This window comes from Artibeus jamaicensis, unplaced genomic scaffold (genome assembly GCF_021234435.1).
Source record: "Artibeus jamaicensis isolate MK-2021 breed Jamaican fruit bat unplaced genomic scaffold, CSHL_Jam_final scaffold_660, whole genome shotgun sequence".
Lineage (NCBI taxonomy): Eukaryota > Metazoa > Chordata > Mammalia > Chiroptera > Phyllostomidae > Artibeus > Artibeus jamaicensis.
The window spans coordinates 2,653,050-2,667,385 of NW_026522052.1; the positions used below are offsets into that span (position 1 = coordinate 2,653,050).

The 14,336-nt window shown below is 43.2% G+C and overlaps 1 protein-coding gene across 1 annotated transcript in view; it reads right to left on the minus strand.

Annotated features, from left to right (window-relative positions):
- JAM3 (junctional adhesion molecule 3) overlaps window positions 1–14,336 on the minus strand; it is a 77,788-nt gene that overhangs the window by 10,227 nt on the left and 53,225 nt on the right. Inside the window, exons 2-3 of the mRNA XM_037138285.2 lie at window positions 2,032–2,097; window positions 1,395–1,508 (exon numbers count right to left, since the gene is read on the minus strand). Of these exons, the coding sequence (XP_036994180.1) occupies window positions 1,395–1,508; window positions 2,032–2,097 (180 nt within the window). The remainder of the gene's footprint in view (window positions 1–1,394; window positions 1,509–2,031; window positions 2,098–14,336) is intronic.

Consider the following 14,336-nt stretch of genomic DNA (forward strand, 5'->3'; position numbering starts at 1 on the left):
ATTTGGTTTCTCCAGTGACAAACTGCATGAACAGGGCTTATCAGGAGCAGCCTAATTTGCCAGAGAAAATGGATTTGTTTTCTGAGAACAACATTCTTTCTTCAAAAATAAGGGGTGAGGGCCAGCGTTGGTGGGAAAGCAAAGCCATGTTCCGAGCCCGTAAGCCCAGATCATACTGAGGACCTGAAGCAGAAAGACCATGAATGCAGGCTGTTTCCACGAAACCCCTTTCCCATCTCCCAAACCTCAACTGTCCACTTCTCTGAGAACTCTGAGCCAGCCCACTGACAACTCACCTGCAAGTGTGCCTCACACTCGCTCCCTCCCTCCTGCCCAACCGCGGTCCTGTCCCACCTCCAGTCTCCTGTGGCTCCTCGTCTCCCTCCCTCCTGACAGCTAATTCCCAGCAACGCCTCCACTGTCCTCCTTCCATCTTGCTCTCCACAGCCTTGACCCCCACCTCGGCTCAGGCCACCAGCAGTTCCCTCCTGGATCCCACAAAAGGATGCCGAATTGTTGCCCTGCCCCAAAGTCTGCCCTTCTCCAATCTCTTCTTCAAAGTGGCCAATTCGATAGCTCTAGGGCATAAATGTCATCAAGCCACTCTCGCCTTTGAATCTGTCCACGGGCCCTCAGGAGCCTGTCCCTCCTCGCCAGGGTGCACTGCTTGGCCCTGGCACCCCTCTGAATGGAGCCCCGCTCCCCCCACCCTTGTCTAAGTCCCAGCTGTGGGGGAGCCCATGCTGTGTCTCTAATAAACCAAGCTGCCGTTTGCTGCTGTATCTTTATATACAATCTTCTTCCCTTACCCAACCCATTTCCCCCCATGCCTCACCACTGGCCTTTCCTCGCACGCCTGCCTGAAGGTCACTTCTGGGAAGCCTTTCATGGCCACCTGACCTGTGCCTACTTCCTGTAACCAAGAGCACCCTCTGCCCACCTCTGTCCTAACACAGGATAATTTCCTGCCAAGCGGTCCACAAGTGCTTTCTCAGTGCGGTACACTTGCACCCAGTAAATACTCGTCAAATACAAATGCTTGTCTCATTGCTGTTCCACACGATCCTTCAGATTAACTCACATCACTAACGTCACGGATCATGGAAAAAGACGACCCAGGAAAATGTTCACTCTGATACTTTACAGAGATATTCTGCAGAGAGATTAAAGTCCTAATGAGCTGGTATTTGTTGAAGCTGGGTGACAGGGTCAGGCAGGTTCAATATGCTACTCTCAATACCTTTACAGGTTCAAATGTTCTGTAAGTAAAGCAAAACAAAACAAAAAAAACCAGTCCTGGGCTACAAAGGCAGGACCAGCTGGAGGAAAGAGACACTCCAGCCCCAAGGGCGTGTCTGGACCTTTTAGACAAAGGAAAGACCACAGGAGCTTACCCTGAATTTTGTTGTCAAAAAACACGTATGTGGTTTGGGCATCTTGAATTTTCTTCCATTCAATCCTGGGGTTATGTGTCTGTGAATCTGTAATGATACAAGACAGCTCCACACCTAAGGAGCAAAGAAAAAAGAATTCTCAGGGCACGTGGAACGACTTCAGGTTCCTTGTACACCCAGACCATGCGAGCTCTCTGCAGCTTTAGAGAGGCCTTTCGTGCAGATTGAAAACCCAGCCATCTCCAGGCTCCAAGAGACTTTAAGAAAAGATTGATTTTAGCCAGAAAAAGCATAAAGATGATCAGCAAGAACCCCTACTAAACAGAGTAGACATTCCACCTCATAATCTGCCTGTGTGTAAGAAATTCCTCTCTTGTGTGAGGGCAAAGCCAGGACAGGAGCCAGACTTGGGCCACTCCAACCCCTGCAGAGGTCCCTGGGGCTGCCAAAGCAGGGGTCCCCTGGGGCGCAGGCACAGCAAACACACTAGTGAGCTGCCACCCGGTGAGCGTCACCCGCCAGAACATCTCTCTGGTACTACATGTATGTGCGTGTTTGCTCTGAGTTGGCTGCAAGACTGCAGAATGTCCATTAGATGGTGCCCATTCTCCTCATACACAGTCTCCCTGGTACTTACTTTCGAATTCTGGTACCACTGGGTTTCGGTTGCTGGATTTGAGATTCACAGCTCCTATCAAGCAGCCTGAAGGGGAAAATAATAGGTAAAATCAGAGACGATGTGACTCTGAGACAGCAAAGAACCCTCGGACTGAGGTCAGATTTGCCTCTTCTATGTAGCTTTAATCACTAAGCACAAAGGACAGAAAAATATTATATTCTAAAACAAAGACCCCTGGATACATACAGCAAGTGGACTGCTTTGTCTTTCAGTCTGACTTTCACTGGAAAAAATGAAGAGAAAGAGAAGAATTCGGAGAATTCACATTCCTTCTCTATCCCAGACGCAGCCCCCAGGGCTTTAAAGACCTTTCCTTTGAGAGCTTCCTTCTTGCTTAGAGTCAGCACTAATTCTTTCAATCTATTGTCCAGACCTCAGGGGACCGCCTTCTTGTCATGCCCACCCCCCCTGCTTCTCTCCTCCTCCTCCTCTAGGCCTCGAATCTGGCAAAGGCACTCTAGGCGGACTCAACACAACCCAAAAACCATGCCCTGGTGCTGGGCGTCAACCCTCTCTGTCTCTGGTCGTAGGCCACCTCAGAGACCACTCCTTCCTGTGTGAGACTCACATCCCACCCAGGAGTCCTGTCCACTAAGCCGTTTCTACCAGCCTTGAGCAAAGGGGCAATATAATAACAGGGGCGGCATCATAAAGCTAAGCTGAATGACGCTACTGACAAAATCAAGATGAGCTGGAACTTGCATTTGGCCCTCTCTGTGCTTCAACAAACGTTTAGAAACCACTCTTCATGGTCCCAACGTGTCCCAACCAATTTTCTTGGAGAGAACAGCAAGTAGTAGGCACATTGGTCACCCACAAAATGTCATTCCTCAGACATTGGTACATGCCACCCCCAAAGATCTTCATACATAAAACTCTTAACAAGGTCTGTGGATCTTCACGGATGGTAGCAAAGTAAGAAAGTGTACAGAAAGACCTATACTCTAAGGCAATGTTTTCAACCTTTTTCATCTCATGGCACACATAAACTAATTACTAAAATTCTGCGGTACCCCCCAAAATGTATTTTTTACCAATCTGACAAAAAAGTGGATAAGATTTTGATCATGCACACTGGAGGGTTCTTGCTGTATTGTCTGGTGTCACTTTGTACTGGATGATCTAAGAGAAAAGAAGTCAGTGCCCCTGACAAAACAGTCAGGCACTGCACATTGTAAAAATTCTTGCAGGCCACCAACTGAAAATCACTGCTGTAACGGGCTTTCTAATTCCTTTTACATTAAGTGGACTACAGGTCACAACAATACATTCTTTTCTTTTTCCCAATCATATTTAATGGTTCAGCTATATGTATACATCCTGGCATACATTTTGATCCTTCTTTCTTATTTAGTAAGTATTCAATAATTATAACAAAAACTCTAAAGAATAAAAAAAATCAGAAGTATAATATACCCGAGTTGCTATTAGTTTGTAAAACACTCCCTTCATGCCCTGACTGGTGTGGCTCAGTGGGTTGGGCATCATCCTGTGAACTGAAAAGTTGCTGGTTCAATTCTTTGTCACGGCCTATGTCTGGGTTGTGAGTTCAGTCCTCAGTCTGGGGCGCATGAGAGGCAACCAATTCATGTTTCTCTCACATATCAGTGTTTCTATTCCTCTTTCTCCCTCTCTTCCCAGCTCTCTAAAAATAAATAAATAAAACCCTCCATTGTCCACAAGGCTGCAGAATCACGTAAGTTAACGTTATTTTGTTTTGCTCACCATGAGCATGTACAGCACTTCACACTTCCCACTCAGTCTGAAAGCTCCCACTGACCCATGAGTAGAGACTAATCTGTGATGTCCTGTGTGTCTACCAAGGCCACATAAGTTCCTTCTGAGTAAAGTGACCACAGACATTTATAATAAGACCACTGTTATTTAGATGGTGAGACCCCAAAGCTCTGGCTACAAATGACCATGACCAAGAAATCATCTTCTGACTCAAAGGCTATCAAAAGGGACTTAGAGTAATACATGAGAACTTTGCCCAACTGGACAACCCTATCTGATCCTTTCTTTTAGGAGGTATGAAGCCATCCCTGGCTGATGTGGCTCCACTGAGTGCTGGCCTGTAAACTAAAGGTCACCGGTTCAATTCCCCGTCAGGGCACATGCCTGGGTTTTGGGCCAGGTTCCCAGAAGGGGATGCACAAGAGGCAACCACACACTGATGTTTCTTTCCCTGTCTTCCTTCTCACTCCCCCTAAAAAGAAGTAAAATCTTTAAAAAAAAAAAAGTATGAAGCTAAAAGAAATGAGTGAATGGATTAGAGAGTTTATACAGTCACCAGAGAAACAGAGTAGGAGGAAAAAGAGATAGGCTGACTCATCCAAATGGTACACACACTAGAGCTGGTAACATGAACCTGAGGACAAAAAAGATAACAGCAAAGTGAATCCAGTGGCTGCACCAACGCCAAGTCTCCATCAAGCCAACTGAGATGGATTCTTTACAATAAATCTCTCAGGTAAACTGAGCGACTTTGCTGCTTATAACCAAAAAGCAGCTCAGCTAACACAGCCTCAGATCATGGAAATAGTCATCCCTCTTATCCCTCTAACTGCAGCTGTGGTGAATGCTCCATACTTCTTAAAGAACGTTTGCCCTAACCTTCTTCCTGCCTGGCTCCCCGAGATGAGTGTTGCAGGCGACTGCTCAGGCCAGTCCTAGAAGACAGTGTGTCCCGAAAGGATTCAAGCACAGAGGACCACACGGAGCAAGTGAAGTTCTAGCTTAAGCGATTATTTACAGCTGCTGGGCCCTTGGTCTGATGGGTCCCAAACTGAGAGTCCCTCCTTGGAATTCCCATTCTTCCCCTAAACAATTCCTAACTTTATAAATATCCTACACAGGCGAACCTCAGAGATGCTGTGGGTTCAGTTTCCGACAACCGCAATGAGGCCAACATTGCAATAGAATGAATCACGTGAATTCTGTGGTCTTCCAGTGCATATGAAAGTCATGTTTATACTGTACTGTAGTGTACTAGGTGTGAAATAGCATTATGTCTAAAATACATACATACCTCAATTAACAAATACTTTATTGCTAAAGAATGCTACCATCATCTGAGCCTTCGGCAAGTTGTAACCTTTTTGCTGCCAGAGGGCCTCAGCCCTGACTGCTGCTGACCCATCAGAGAGGTGGTTGTTGAAGGCTGGGGTGGCTGTGCCTATCCCTTAAAAGCAGACAGCAGTGAAGTTTGCCACAATGACTCCTCCTTTCAGCAAAAGTGTGTCTGTAGCCCATGGCCCTGTGGGGCAGCCTTTATCCAAAGAACTGTCAAAATGAGAGTCAACCCTCTACAACCTCGTGGCTGCTTCATCAACTACTTTTATGTAATATTCTATATAAATCCTTTATAATTTCAACAGTCTTCACAGAATCTTCACCAGGAGTAGATTCCATCTTGAGAAACCATTATCTGTCCTCACTCATAAGAAGCAAGTCCTCACAGTTGAAGTTCGATCAGGAAGTGGCAGCCATTCAGTCCCCTCTTTGGGCTTCTAACTCCAGTTCTCTTGCTAGCCCCACCACACCTGCAGTTAGTTCCTCCACTGCAGTCTTGAGCCCCCCAAGTCATCCACGTCCTCAACAGCATCTCGAATCGTGAATCCTTCCCAGAAGGTTTCTGACTTGCTTTCCCCAGATCCATCAGAGGGGTCACTGTCTACCACAGCTGTAGCCTTGCACAATGTAGTTCTCAAATACAATAAGACTTCAAAGTCAAAATTAAGTACTCCTTGACCCATGGGCCATGGACTGGATGTTTCAGCAGGCAAGAAAACTTCAGTCTCACTGCACATCTCCATCAGAGCTCTGGGGTGATCAGGTGCACTGCCAGTGAGCAGGAACATTTTGAAAGGAATCTTACTTCCTGAGCAGTAGGTCTCAACAGCAGGTTTAAAATATTCCATAAGCCACACTGTAAGTAGACATGCTGTCACGTGGGCTTTGTTGTTCCATTTGTGGAGCACGGGTGGAGCAGGTGGCCTCATTCTTCAGAACATTTAGACTGGCAATTTGACCACTGGCTTCAGGTAGAGTCCTCAGCTGCGTAAGTCCCAGCAAGAGTCAGCCTGTCCTTGGAAGCTCTGAAGCCAGGCGCGGCCTCTCCAGCTACGAAAGTCTAGGATGGCGTCTTCTGCAGTCTAAGAGCGTTTCATCTGCACTGAAAACCCGTTGTCCGGGGCAGCCACCTTCATGAACCATCTCAGCCCAGTCTTCTGGAGCACATGCTGCTTCACCCCGCACTCCATGTTGTGGACATGGCTGCCTTCCTTACACCTCGCGGACCAACCTCTGCTAGCTTCAAACCTTCTCCTGCCTTTGTGGAATCAGCACTTTCCATTTCCTTCAAGAACTTGGCCTTTGTGTTCACAACCCTGCTGTCTGGTATGAGAGGCTTCGGCCTTCCTCAGTTTTCAGTGTGCCTTCCTCACTAAGCTTAATCACTTCTAGCTTTTGATTCAGACTGAGAGACACGTGACCCTTCCTTTCACTTGAAGACTCAGGGCCCACTGCAGGGTTACTGATCGGCTTAATATTCATGTCGTCATGATTCCGGGAACAGGGAGCCCCAGGGAGAAAGAGAGGGCGGGGAGGTCCATTTACTGCTTCAGTCTGTCATCTTACACGGGCGCAGTGCGAGGCGCCCTGCCCCCAAATTCCAATAGTAACACCAAAGATCACTGACCACCACAACATATGTAATAATAACGAAAATGTGTGGAATAATGGGTGAATTAGCAAACTTTGCTAGACAGAGACACAATGTGAGCAAATGCTGTTGGGAAAAACACCGGCAGACTTCCTGGACACAGGGCTGCCACAAACCTTCAATTTTTATTAAAAAAAAAAAACAACAACACAGTATCTGTAAAACAATAAAACAAGGTATGACAGTAATGCCTAATTTTGCCCATCCCAAATAACTGAGGATCCCACTTTAAAATAATTTTTACCATTTCAGAATATTACATAAATGAAAATATGTAGCAGGTAACTTTGAGACTGACTTTTTTTTAAAGATTTTATTCATTTATCTCTAGAGAGAGGGGAAAGGAGGGAGAAAGAAAGGGAGAGAAACATCAATGTGTAGTTGCCTCTCACGTGCCCCCAACTGGGGACCTGGCCTGCAACCCAGGCATGTGCCCTGACTGGGAATGGAAGCAGTGACCCTTTGGTTCACAGGCCCGCACTCGGAAGTCCACTGAGCCACACCAACCAGGGCTGACTTTTTTTAAATTACATTTTATTGATTATGCTATTATAGTTGTCCTGATATACCTCCTTTGCCCCCTCTACTCAGCAACCCCCACTCCCTTAGGCAATCTCCTCACCATTTTTCATGTCTATGGGTCATCTGTGTAAGTTCTTTGGCTACTCCATTTCCTATACTACTTCACATCCCCATGTTTACTCTATAAGTACCTATTTGTACTTCTTAATCTCCTCACCTCTTTACCCATCCTTCCTCACCCCTCAATCTGGCAACCATCTGGTAACTAACTTCTTTTGCTGTTTTTAAGAGTCTTTCTTTATCTTTAACCTTTGGCCTTAATTATGATATGCCTTGGAGTGGACCTCTTTGCATCCATCTTAATGGGGACTCTCTGTACTTCCTGGACTTGCATATCTATTTCCTTTGTCAAAGTAGGGAAGTTTCTTTCACTATTTTTTCAGACTGATTTCCAATTTCTTGCTCTTTCGCTTCTCTTTTGGCACCCCTGTGATACAAATGTTGGACCTCTTGAGGTTGTCCCAGAGGCTATTTATACTATCTTCATTTCTTTGGATTCTTTTTTCTTCTTGTTCTGTGTGGTTGTTTTTAGCTTCCTCATGTTCCAAGCCATTGATTTGATTCTCGACTTCATCCACTCTACTGTTGTTTCCCTGTAAATTCAATTAATGTATCCTTCATTTCTGATTCGGTCTTTTTCATGCTGCCGAAGTCCTCACAAAGTTCCTTGAGCACGCTTTTAGCCAGTGTTTTGAACTCTGCATCTGATAGATTGCTTATCTCCATTTTGTTTAATTTTATTTCTGAAGTTTTGATCTGTTCTTTCATTCGAGGCATGTTTCTTTGTCTCCTTCTTTTGGCCACATCCCTGTGTTTGTTTCTATGCATTAGGTAGAGCTGCTTTGACACCATGTCTTGGTAGTGTGACCTAATGTAGTAGGTGTCCTGTAGGGTCTAGTGGCAAAACCTCCCCTATCACCCAAGCTGGGTACTCAAGGTATGTCCTTCATGTGAGCTGAATACACCCTTCTCTTATAGTTGAGGCTTGACTGCTGTAGGCAGATGAATGGGAGGGATTTACCCAAGCCAGTCAGCCATAAGGACTGGCTATAACCACTGACCACCAACCTCCACCCTCTCTGGAGGATCAGCTGTGCACAGGACAGGGAGGAGGTCCTCTGACTTGGTCTGTACCTGTCCACTGGGTGTGCTGGGCCTGGGGTTTCCCAGGTGGTGCAGGCCAAGGTAAGCCCCCACCTGTGTTTTGCCTGGGGGCACCCTGCCTGAGCTATAAGGCAATCTGAGATGGCTGCTACTTGTGCTGGGCTGGGAGATTCCCCGGTGAAGCCAAGTTGTGACGTAATCTGGCTGCAGCTAGGGCTCACTGAAGCCAGCTGTTGCTTGATAGGATTTACGAGCCTATCAAGCCATTCTTAAGGAATGGCTTATCAAGACAAGCCATTCTTAAGGAAAAGCAGCTTTGGTGGGCCCATAAATTGGGTGGGGCAGAGCCTCTGGGGATCTCCCAGGTGGGTCAAACAGTGTTAGCCAGGTTGATAAGAGTCTCAGATATGGCACCAGCTTCCCAGCTCTGTGGAGGGGGAGTTTGGCAAAGGGACAATGGCTTCTGCTCACCTTAATGCCAGATACTTCATTTCCTCCCTTACAGCACTGGTGCCTTACAACCTGCTACACTGGCACTGGAGCTCAGAGGAAGGGAGTCTGAGTAGGTGAGTTTGTGTGTGAGTTCTTCAAGAAGAACCACTTGGGCCCTGGCTGGTGTAGCTCAGTGGATTGAGCGCGAGCCTGCGAACCACACGATCGCGGTTCGATTCCCAGTCAGGGCACATGCCTGGGTTGCAGGCCGGTTCCCTGCAGGCCAGTTCCCAGCAGGGGACACACAAAAGGCAATCATACATTGATGTCTCTCTCCCTCTCTCCTTCCCCCCTTCCCCTCTAAAGATAAATAAATTTAAAAAATCTTTAAAAAAATTAAAAAAAAAAAGAAGAACCACTTGGGAAAAAAAAAAAAAAGAAGACCCACTGGGTCTCCAGCAGTTTCATCCACCGACTCAATCCCTGCTGATTTTTGCAGCCAGAAGTTGTGGGGACTTACCGTTCTTGCTGTAGAACCCTGGGCTGGGGGGGCTGGTTTGGGTCTGGGACTCCCTGCTCCCAAGATATCGTCCTAAATTTTTATCCACATGGGTGTGGGACCAGCCGGTTCCACACCTATGCCCCTCCTACCAGTCTGGATGGATGGAGTTTCTTTAATTCCATAGTTGTCAGACTTCCACTCAACTCAGATTTCATAGTTGTCAGACTTCCATTCAGCTTGATTTCTGACATTCCAGAGTGATGGCTGTTCTATATTTTAGTTGTAATTTTGATGTGGTTGTGTGAAGAGGTGAGTCATGTCTGCCTATGAGACTGACTTTTTTTCATTCAGCATAATACCCTTTAGATCCAACCAGCTCAGGTATAACAACACTTCATCCCTTTCTGTTGCTGTGTAGTACTTCATGGTATGCACGTACCATAGTTTGTTTCACAATTCATCTACTAAAAACACCTGGGCTGTTCTAGTTTGGGGCTATTATCAATAAAATTGTTGTGAACATTTGTTAGACAGGTTTCTGTATGAAAATAAGTTCCTTTTTCTCTGGGATAAATGCCCAAGAGTGCAAATGCATTTTTTTTTTTTTGCCCTTAGATATTTTCTTTGGGGTTATCATGAAAATTATGATAACATCCTAAAGTTATAACAAATTTGAGTTGATACCACTTTAACTTCAGTTGTAGACAAAAAAAATTCTACTCTATTTTACCCCTCATGCTATTGATCACACAAACTGTAGTTTGTGCATCTTTACACACTTGTCAATAACATAAATTCATAGCTACTTTTATGCATTTGTCTTTTAAATTCTGTAGAAAATAAAAACTGCAGTTATAAACCAAAATTATAGTAAGACTAGCTTTTACATTTGTCTGTGTAATTACCTCTACTGAAGATCTTTATATCTTCACAGCTTTGAGTTACTGTCTAGTGTTCTTTCATGTCAACCTGAATGAGCTCCTGTGGCATGTTTTTGGTTTTGGTTTTTTTTGGAGAGTAGGTCTAGTGGTAATTAACTTCCCGAGCTTTTGTTTATCTGAGAATGTCTTAATTTCTCCCTTATTGTTTAAGGTCAGTTTTGCCAGATATAAAATTTTCCACTTATAGTCTTTTTCCTTTCAATACATTAAATAAACCATCAACTGTCTTTTGACCTCTAATGTTTCTGATGAGAAATTAGGTGATTATCTTATCAAGAATTTCTTGTATGTGATGATTCATTTCTCTTTCGCTGCTTTCCAGCTTCTTTCTTTGTCTCTGGCAGTTGACAACTTGATTATGTGTCTTAAGGTGGGTCCCATTAGGTTTATTCTACTTGGGAGTTCACTGAATTTCTTGGATTCATAGATCCATGACATAAACAAAATTGGGGAAAGTACTGCAAATAATCTTTCTACCTGTTTCATTGTCTGGTCTCCTCCCGGGACTCCGATAAAGCATATGTTGGACACCTTGATAGCGTCTCACAATTCCCTTGGGCTTTGTCATGGGCTCAATTCTGTCCCCTGCCCCCCACCATAAGACACAAAAGAAACTAATGTTGAACCTTAACCCCTGACACTCAGAATGTGACTATATGTGGAGACAGGGCCCTAAAAGATGTGATGGATTAAAATGGGGCCATTAGGGGCCCTAATCCAGTCTTACTAGTGTTGTCATAAATCCAGATTAGGACACAGAAATGATGTGTGTGCACAGAGAAAAGACCATGTGAGGGCACAGCAAGAGGGTAGCTATCTGCAGGTCAAGAGGAAGCCACAGAAGGAACCAAACCTGCCAACACCCTGATTTGTGAGGTGTTGGCTCCACTCTTCTGAACTGTGAGAAAATAAATCTTTGATGTTGAAGCTGCTTGGTCAAGAGTACTCTATTATGGAAGCCTAACAAACTAATGAAGGATCTGTTCATGCTTCATTCTTTTTTCTGCTTCTCAGAGTTGGTCATTTAAATTGTCCTTATCTTCTAGTTCATTGGTTCTTTCTTTTGCCTGCTCACATATTCTATTTATCCCTTTCAGCACATTTTTTCATTTCAGTTTTGTACTTTTGAGCTCCAGAATTTCTTTTCATAATTTCTACCAATTTGTTGATACTCTGTTGCTCAAATAATGTTTCCCTGGCTTCCCTAGAAGTAGAACCTAATCAATGAAACAAATGAACAAGCAAAATATGAGTTTCTATTTCATTGGTTCATTTACTTTGTTCTTTAGATTACACATGTAAGTGAAATATAATATTTGTCTTTCTCTGACTTAATTCACTTAGCATAACACCCCCTAGGTCCAAGTGTGCTGTTGCAAATGGTAAGATCTCATTCTTTTTTATGATTGAGTAATATTCCATTGTGTATATGTATCGTGCTTTGTTATCCATTCACGTATTTACAGGCACTTGGGATATTTCCTTATCTTGGTTTTTGTAAATAATGCTACAGTGAACATAGGGTTCATATATCTTTTCAAATTAGTGTTTTCCATTTCTTCAGATATACACCCAGAAGTAAAATCACTGGGTCACAAGGCAGTTTCATTTATTAATGTTCTGATGAACCTTCATACTGTTTTCCACAGTGGCTACACCAATGTGCATTGCCACCAACAGTGCGCTAGGGTTCTCTTTTCTCCACATCTTTGCCAACACTTGGTGTTTGTTGATTTAATGAAAGCCATTTTGATAGAGGTGAAGTGATATCTCATTGTGGTTTTAATTCGCATTTCTCTAATGATTACCAATGTTGAGAATCTTTTCTAACCTTTATTGCCGCCTGTATGTCCTCTTTGGAGAAGTATCTATTCAGATACTCTGTCCATTTTTTAATTGGGTTGTCTTTTTTGGTGTTAAGCTGTATGAGTTCTTTATGAATTTTGGATATTAACCCCTTATGGAATGTATTGTTGTCAAAAATCTCCTTCTATCTAGTATGTTGTATTTTCATTTTGTTGACACTCTCCTTTGCTGTGCAAAAACTTTTTAGTTTGATGTAGCCCAATCTGTTTACTTTTTTTTATTTTGTTTCCCTTGCTTGAAGAGATACACCAGAAAATAAATTCTAAGAAAAATGTCAGCAAGTTTGCTGCCTATGTTTTCTTCTGGGAGTTTTACGGTTTCAAGCCTCAGATTTACGTCTGTATATGTGATAAGAAAGTGGTCTAGTTTCACTTTTTTTGCATGTATCTGTCCAATTTTCCCAACACTATTTACTGAAGAGACTGTCTTTACCCCATTGTATGTTCTTGCTTCCTTCATCATAGACTCATTAACCATATAGGCAAGGGTTTATTTTGGCCTCTCTCTTCTGTACTACTGATTTATATATCTATTTGTATGACAGTGACATGCTGTGCTGATTACTGCAGCCTTGCAGTACATTTTTGACATCAGGGAGCATGATGCCTCCCACTTTGTTTTCTTTCTCAAGATTGCTGTGGCTACTGACATCTTCTGTGGTTCCATATAAAGTAGTGGATTGTTTCTTCTAGTTCTGTGAGAAAAGCTACTGGTATTTTGATGAGAACTGCGCAAAATCTACACATTGCTCTGGGCAGTGTGAACATTTTAACAATGATAATTCTTCTTATGCAGGAGCACAGTACATACACCCAAATACCGTATTTTTATCTTTACTTGTATCTTCACCAATTTCTTTCTTCAATGTCTTATAATTTTCCAAGTACAGTTCTTTTACCTCCTCGGTTTAATTTATCCCTCAGCATTTTATTTTTTATGGAATTATAAATGGAATTATTCTCTTAATTTCTCTGATAGCTCATTATTGCTGTATAAAGATGCAACCAATCTCTGAATGTTTATTTTGTATCCTGCTACTTTACTGAATGTATTTGTCAGTCCTAGAAGTTTTTTGGTGGAATCTTTAGGGGACTCTATATATGCAGTACTATCTCATCTGCAAATAATGGCAGTTTTACTACTTTCTTTCCAATTTGGATGCCTTTTATTCCCTTTTCTTTTCTGATTCCTGTGGCTAGGACTTCTAATACTATGTTGAATAAAAGTGGTGAAAATAACCATCCTTTTCTTGTTCCTGATCTTAAGGAAAACGCTTTTAGCTTTTTGGCATGAGTATAATTTTAGCTGTGGGTTTCTCAGATATGTTCTTTATTATGTTGAGATATGTTCCCTCTGTTCCCATTTTGCTGAGAGTTTTCATTATAAATGGGTGCTTGACTTTGTCAGAGGCTTTTTCTGCATCTCAATATAATCATGTAATTTTTATTCTTCATTTTGTTTATGTGGTGTATCACATTAATTGATTTACAATTATTGAATCAACCTTGCCTCCCAGAAATAAATCCCTCTTAATCATGGCGTATGATCTTTTTAATGTATTGCTAAATTTGGTTTGCTAATATTTTGTTGAGGATTTTGCATCTGTGTTCTTCAGGGATACTGGCCTATAATTTTATTTTTATTATCTTTATCTAGTTTTAGAATCAAGATAATAGTGGCAGTAAGTTTCTAACTTAATGACTTTAGGCCTGAGACCAGAAAATGTACTAAGGCTGAATACCATGAGCGAAAGAATACAAACTAGCAGCCCAAGAAAATTCAATATGAGTTATCAGGCAGGTAAAGGACAAGCAGGATAAAAGAGAAAAGGGAAGGAAGGAAAGAAAGAAAGAAAGAAAGAGCAAATACAGGAGGCAAGAAGAACTGAAAAGGAGAAAACTGAAAGGCATCAGGAAAAAGCATAAAAATTACCGTGGCTGGTGTGGTTCAGTGGACTGAGTGCTAACTTACGAACCAGAGAGTGGCTAGTTCGATTCCCAGTCAGAGCACATGCCTGGGATGTGGGCCAGGTCCCTGGTAGGGGCGTGTGAGAGGCAACCACATACTGATGTTTCTCTTCCTCTTTTTCTCCCTCTTTGCCCCTCTCTCT